The sequence below is a fragment of the Acipenser ruthenus genome, chromosome 5, assembly GCF_902713425.1.
Source record: "Acipenser ruthenus chromosome 5, fAciRut3.2 maternal haplotype, whole genome shotgun sequence".
NCBI lineage: Eukaryota > Metazoa > Chordata > Actinopteri > Acipenseriformes > Acipenseridae > Acipenser > Acipenser ruthenus.
This window is the reverse complement of record NC_081193.1, coordinates 3,986,094-3,993,554: the sequence shown is the minus strand read 5'-3', so window position 1 is coordinate 3,993,554 and position 7,461 is coordinate 3,986,094. Positions and strand designations below refer to the sequence as shown.

The 7,461-nt window shown below is 36.4% G+C and overlaps 1 protein-coding gene across 10 annotated transcripts in view; it reads left to right on the top strand.

The window, feature by feature from the left end:
* The first annotated feature begins 346 nt into the window (after window positions 1-346).
* The window catches only part of LOC117403001 (heterogeneous nuclear ribonucleoprotein Q), a 12,853-nt gene continuing 5,738 nt past the window's right edge, over window positions 347-7,461 (top strand). For 5 of the 10 annotated variants that reach the window (XM_034004804.3, XM_034004803.3, XM_034004802.3 and 2 more), the window contains exons 1-8: window positions 397-709; window positions 1,954-2,110; window positions 3,187-3,305; window positions 3,404-3,511; window positions 3,791-3,904; window positions 4,204-4,380; window positions 4,466-4,601; window positions 4,975-5,180. In XM_034004804.3, the coding sequence (XP_033860695.1) occupies window positions 476-709; window positions 1,954-2,110; window positions 3,187-3,305; window positions 3,404-3,511; window positions 3,791-3,904; window positions 4,204-4,380; window positions 4,466-4,601; window positions 4,975-5,180 (1,251 nt within the window). In that variant the 5' untranslated portion in view covers window positions 397-475. Of the gene's footprint in view, window positions 710-1,582; window positions 1,864-1,953; window positions 2,111-3,186; window positions 3,306-3,403; window positions 3,512-3,790; window positions 3,905-4,203; window positions 4,381-4,465; window positions 4,602-4,974; window positions 5,181-7,461 lie in introns of those variants that run through there. The other 5 variants (XM_034004806.3, XM_034004805.3, XM_059023547.1 and 2 more) reach the window with 4 other exon arrangements.

The window sequence follows — 7,461 nt, the reverse complement described above, 5'->3', positions numbered from 1 at the left end:
CGTTCTTACATTCGAAAGCTGGAATAGAAAGTACTGTACCATAGTCTAAATAAAGAACTACCGGTTCAGTAAACAATGCTACTCGTATTTTACCATTGATGGTCCGCAATTAGCAAATCTTATGCGTTATTTAAATTATGTTTTTGTAAATTATATTTAAGAAACTGTTCAATAATGTTGTTAACGAAGCCAAAATAGTCTATTACAGTTCATAATATGTGCACATTTTGATAACTGTAGTTTTGTTTGCACATCAATATCTCTTCACTTGTGTGCATGTCAAAGAGGAAATTAAATCAGGAGAGATCGATAATATCGGTTTCTTTGTTCTTTCCGATCTGGGTAGGGTTCGTAGCGCGAAGCAGGCGGCTAATGGCAAAGCACTGTCCGATTGCGAATTGGGCACCTCCCTACACAGCAGGGTGTTGCAGTGCCGCCGTGGTTGCCCTGGGCTCCACCTTCTTTGCTGTGCTTCATGACAGACGCAGCAGAACTGAGAGAGAGAGAAAGGCGAGCCCGTGCGCGGTTATCCAAGAAACCCCATCGATACGACCAAATTCACAGCGTGAGCACCGCCGCCATTTTACATCTTCCTCCAGAGCGAAACAGCAGAGGCGGATCTGCGCCGGGAAGACTTGCCACCCTTTTCCGTCTTTTTATACCCTTCCTTCTGAAACGCATACCACACAACTTGCAGAGCAATTGGCAGGTAATAATTTAATCATATATTGAGTGGTTTTTGGCGAGCAGGGCTGCGGCGACACTTGTTTTGGTAGTGTTTTAAAGTGCTGGTTTGGGATGGTGTGTGAATGAGAAGACCGGCTTTTTGAAAATGGATTCCAGTTATGTGGCGGCACGTTGACCAACTAGGCCTTTGTACATCCGATTACTTTCTATAGAAATCTAGTTAAAGAATATTTGGGTAAAATACATATTTTACTCAGAGACATTTAAGTAGATCGGTTAATTATCCGGAAAGTAGATATGGCTATATATGTTTACATCTTAATATGCAGTCAATAGGTACTGGTACAAAGAAAGGCCTTTTGCTCTTCGTTTCATTCATACACACACACAAGGCAAATTGCTTTAAAATGAAGTTTTTTGTTTGTCTGCAACACCATTTATGATCACGCTCACTTGCCTATTGCCTACACATTGTGTGCATGTGTGTGTTAATTTGTAAACGGAAGGACGCCGTGTCATCCAGTCGTGCAACGGGTCACGTACCCCAATTTATACTAAACATTTGGGGTGAGGTGGCGTTTGGTAATTAAATTCCATACATTTTAGGTGTTTATACATGGTGGATGCAAGTGCTTTATAATGTTTTATGAAAGAATACATTTGTTTTATAAACACCTGAGGTTAATTGTTTATATCTAAACGTTGTTATATATAAAGTGTGAGTGTGTGTCTTGTTATTTTTAAAACACTGTACACGGTGTTAGTTAAGAATTACAGCAATTTCCATAATTGATTTATTTGGTTTTGACGTGAGAATAACTGTGCACAATTGTAGTAACCAAACTAACAACCCACGTGTGCCAGAAGTTTGCCTGATATGTGGGGCGTGGACATGCTTTGTTCGTTCTGCTGGCTACAGCAACTGAAGCAGAAGGCGGGAAGGCTTTGCTAAATGAATACTTTAATTGCACACAAGTTCCCCGAGTTTTTCAATTTTTCTACAACTATACATCTCTTATTAAAGGTGTGAGCTGACATTTGGGTCAGCCCTCGAAATATATTCAAAATTTCAATGTAAGAGCACAGAGCTGCTGTTGAAGTACATTCCCACAATCTAAAATTCATCAATAATTGTGACTGCTGAAATTTAACTTTATAGGTAATGAGACAAATCAAGTATGTACACATGACATATGACCCCTGACTTTAACATTCAACCAACTTTTCTCAATTTCTGGATTAATTTGGCTCATTGCATTTGCACAGATTTCTGGAGACATGGCCACAGAACATGTTAATGGAAATGGTACTGAAGAACCAATGGACAATCCTGCAGTTACCCATTCTGAACACTTCCAGACTTTATTAGAAGCTGGTTTACCACAGAAAGTTGCTGAAAAACTAGATGAAATTTACATAGCAGGTAAGGTGCACAAAAGCAACCAAAAATGCTTTCACATGACTTCATTTTGCACTAAATTGTTGCATGATATGTTACGTTAGAATTCCTATTACATGTGGGATTTGGGATACTTACTAAAGCAACTTTTTGTGGTTTCTAACAAAATGGGTACTGCAGTGTTCTTTCTAAAGAGGCACTTAACCCTTTTGTCAAAATGAATATTGTTTTAAATGCAATTGTGCATGTGGGTCTTAATGCAATATTACAAATGCTTGTTTTACATTATATTTCAGTTGATTATATTGAGGTGTATTGTCTGCACTAATTGCAGTTTATAAAAATGTGTAAGCCAGAGTGCTAGCCAGAGAAGGGCATGTAATGATATTGGCTCCAGGGATGTGCTCAGCCAGATGGGCACTTGAAGAACAATAGCAGCAGCTGTTCACAGCAGGGACAGGTGATGCATATTCTTAAAGCACAACATAGATAAGCTAATAATAGTTGGGTTTGCACAGACCAAAGAGTCAAATTACGTCATCAAACATCTGTTGTAATAAGTTGCTTGTTCTAGTGTGTTAAATACAATTCTCTTGTTTGTGATATTAGGAATTGGGAGCAAGTGTATATAAAACATTTGCTGACTAAGCAGTGGTGCATATCAATGATACATGATTAACTATTTCGTAGTTATTTAATTCAACATAACAGATTTAGACCAGAATGTGTTTTTTCCAAAGCTGTGGACCAGACTAAATTACAACACACTAAATGATGTAAGAAAGGTCACACAGACACAGGGAGTTCAAATAAGATCAAAATAGAGTGAAATGTATCATGTGGTCTTTACCAATCATTATCTAATCAAACACATTTTCTTTCATAGTTAAATAGCCAATTGCATTCCTAAACTACAGTGCCTTTAATGCAGATGCTTTAGGATTTGACCATATGAAGCAGTTTGTATTCTATCCCAGGGTGACTGTTGGCATGGTCATTTACTGATCAGATCTGATTGGACATTATACTGAAATTTCATCCTGTATATTAATTGCCTATTCATTTTTATGAATAAATGAACAAAATGTGTTTTTTCGAAGGGCTGGTAGCTCATAGTGACCTAGATGAAAGAGCAATTGAGGCCTTGAAAGAGTTTAATGAAGAAGGTGCTCTGCAAGTACTACAGCAGTTCAAGGACAGTGATCTGTCACATGTTCAAGTAAGTGACTTGTAGCTCAAATGAAATGACAAATGTACTTTTGTGTTAAGTATAACAGATTATTTTAAGGTTTAAAAAAATTACTTATTTATTTTTAGAACAAAAGTGCCTTCCTGTGTGGAGTAATGAAGACCTACAGACAGAGGGAGAAACATGGAACCAAAGTGTCGGAATCCAGTAAAGGACCAGATGAAGCAAAAATAAAAGTATGTATTAAAAACACATTCAATCTACTTTACTAAGTTAATTGAACAGTTTCTGCAAATGCTACCATCAGATGTTTTTACATTCATAAATATGGTACAAAATGGCTTAGTTCTGTTCTAAAACCTAGATTTGTGAAAGTAATATATTTGCTTCCAAGATGAAGCATTCATTAAGCAAGCTGGTTAAAGATTATGATGTCTGAGTGCCAAATCACTGCTGTGTTATTAAAATGCTGAACATTTGATCTTCAAGTTTTAATCCAGACATTGTTTTAACAGGAACTTTTGGAAAGAACAAGCTATACACTTGATGTGACTACAGGACAGAGGAAATATGGTGGCCCCCCACCAGAGTGTGTGCATTCAGGAATGCAGCCTACTGTTGGCACAGAGGTAAGGATTTGGTTGTCATGTTTGTTTGTAGAAATAAACAACATTTTAGCATTGCTTACCATGTGTTTTAGACAATTTATTAATTTCAAGGAGCGATTAACATTGGGAATGTGCAAGTAATGCGTGATCCACCTAGATCCTCAAGAGAAGTAAAAATACATTGCAAAATATGAGCAAAGAGGAGTTTTAATGGCCACCGTGTCCATGAATTCATTCATTTATATTCTACAAATATAGGTCCAAAATATTCTTGTGATGTTTTGACAAATAATTAAGAGATCTGTTTCTTTAAATCTCAGATTTTTGTGGGCAAAATTCCAAGAGACTTGTTTGAAGATGAACTTGTTCCACTGTTTGAGAAGGCGGGGCCCATTTGGGACCTGCGTCTCATGATGGATCCCCTAAGTGGCCTGAACAGGGGTTATGCCTTTGTCACTTTCTGCACGAAAGAAGCCGCTCAGGAGGCTGTTAAACTGGTATGTATTTACCTTGTAGTTGGCTGGTTGAGACGTGACAGATTTATCAATAGGAGTTTGATTATATCTTTACTATTTCCCACAGTGTAATAACCATGAAATTCGCCCAGGAAAACACATTGGTGTGTGCATCTCTGTAGCCAATAACAGACTGTTTGTCGGCTCTATACCCAAGAGTAAAACAAAGGAACAAATTATAGAAGAATTTGGCAAAGTCACAGGTAAGAAACATGTCAAACAGTCTGGAGACAAAAGTACACAAGCGCCCTTAAACAAACAAAAAAATAAAACCCCTTTTGGCAACACCTTTTTGAAATTGTGATTTGAAGGTTCTGATCCGTCGTCCGCATCAATTATTTTTTTTGTGATCAGTGATGTTATTACACTGTCTTTCGGCTGAAACAGTGATGGAAGATTTATTCGACTGATCACTATTTGCAGAAGGAAAGATACTTTACGTAGACAACCTCGTTTCTAATCAGATTTTAATAATTCCTGAAGTCTTGCTGAAAGATTAACTCACTTTTTACATTTCTTCAAATAAATACAAGCTTCAAATGTTTTAATTAAATTTACCCAATTGTGTTTCAACAGAGGGTCTTACAGATGTTATACTGTACCATCAGCCAGATGACAAAAAAAAGAACAGGGGGTTTTGCTTCTTGGAATATGAAGATCATAAAACTGCTGCCCAGGCAAGACGCCGGTTAATAAGCGGAAAAGTAAAGGTCTGGGGCAACGTTGTAACTGTTGAATGGGCTGACCCAATTGAAGATCCTGATCCGGAGGTTATGGCTAAGGTAAGTTCTGTGGAACTGATCGGGTTATTTTATTATGAGTCTGTCTTCTAATTGACAGATTCATTACACTATTAACTAAAGTGGTACTAAACGTGGTCAAAACCAAAATGCCACACATCTTTACTTTTAAAAACAAACTGTGACCTTGTATCCAGTTTATTTAGCTATCATAATCTGTTACGGTTCATGTGTAAAATCGGTAAATCTATAGATGAATGTGTAGATTTACCAGCTCGGTGGTCGATGTATAGAATAACTAAGGAGATGGTAGTAAACTATCTCTTTTATTTACATCCACAATCAACTGTCTGGCAACAACAATACAAAGTAATGGTTTGCCGGCAAAATGACGTAGCATACTGTATGATTCTCACTGAAATGCAAAACATGCGTGCACTTAGGTTATGCTTTCTAAATGAGTTCAACTTAATACTAAATCACACTTGGAGGCATGAGTTTTGCTGAAGAGATGTAATTATTACCATACCTAATGTTTGCCCTATGGTCAATTTTAAAATAAAATTGGGAAACAGTCGTTTTGAAATAAAACCAAAAATCTGTTTCTAATCATGTCTGTATATAGGATAAAACATTAAAACATGGTCTTTGCTAAATATTATTATTATTATTAAATAATATTGCAAGAGATGCAGTGAAGTTAATTTACCCACGTACAGTACCTAAAAGATCTCACTTTTTTTTTTTTGCCATTAAGCTCCCTGATGTTACTTTATTTCTGAATTCACCTAAAATGTTGTAGCATTAACTACCATCTCCTCAAATTACTTTATACATTGACTGCTGAGCTGGTAAATATATACATATACCGGTTATTTTATACATTGACTGGTGAGCTGGTAAATCTACACATTTACCGGTTCATCTATAGATTTGCCGATTTTACACATGAACTGTAATAGATAGATTAATCTGTATACAGTTGTAGTCAAAAGTTTAAATGCCTCAGTGGAAATTTATCATTTCTAGAAATGTCTCAAAAACAAAGAATTTTGGGAAAAATCTTTTGTAACAAAAGTTTTGCTTTTGTGGATGAGGAAAAAAAGTAACAAGAAATCGATGTCTACAATTATTTACTTAAGCAATTTTTTAGGAAAACTCAAATACTAATTCAAAAGTATTCATACCCTTTGATGCTATGATAGTATTGTCTACAAGGTGCTAGAAATTTCAATATGATAATGCAGAATCTAATTCTAGAAAATGCTGGATTGTAGGTGAACATTCTTAGAGAGTATAAAAGGGATAGGCATAGGATGATTGCTGTCATTACCAATAAGTCAATATGGGGAAAAAGTAAACCGCTATCTGAAGACCTTAGGCAGAACATTTATTGTCAAAGCTGGAGAATGATACAAGATGATTTCCAAGCATTTGAGTATTCCAATTTCAACTATTGGTTCTATTATCAAGAAGTATAAGACTCGTGGTACTGTCTCAACACTCCCTCGGTCTGGAAGAAAGAAGGTTCTTTCACCTTCTTTCAAGTACAAGAATTGTGTGGACGGTTAATAACAATCCGAGATTGACTGCCAAAGATATTCAAAGTGAATTGACTGCAAGTGAGACTGGGGTTTCCATTTCAACCATAGGTTAAGTATTGCATTTGACGGCATTTGAATAGTTATGAGTTCTGGTCAAAGGTTTTGTGGAGTGATGAAACAAAAATCGAGCAATTGTCACGCTGATAGTCGTCACGTTTGGAGAAAGTCTGGTGAGGCGTACAAAGAAAAGAACACCATACCTACTGTCAAGCATGGAGGTGGTAAAATCCTTCTATGGGGCTGTTTTTCCTCTAATGGCACAGGAAATTTAGTTCCAATACATGGTAAAATGGGTTCCATAGCATAACAAAAGATACTGGCCAATCATCTGAAACAGTCCGCTACAAAACTTGGTTTAAAGCGCAACTGGACGTTCCAACACGACAACGATCCAAAGCACACATCAAAATCTACTTCAGAATGGTTAAAGATCTAAAGCTGATTGAGAATCTTTGGTATGAGTTGAAGAAGGCTGTGCACAAGATGCCTCAACTAGCTATTAATTTCATTTTCCTTGTCAGGGTAGGAATACTTGTGAATTCGCATTTTTGGAGTTTTGCAAACAAATTGAAATAAATAATTATAGATCTCTATTTCTTAGAACTGTTTTCCCTCATCCACAAAAGCAAAACTTTTGCTACTAAAGATTTTTCCTATAATTTGTTTGAGAAATTTCTAGAAATTATAAATTTCCATTGGGGTATGTAAACTTTTGACTA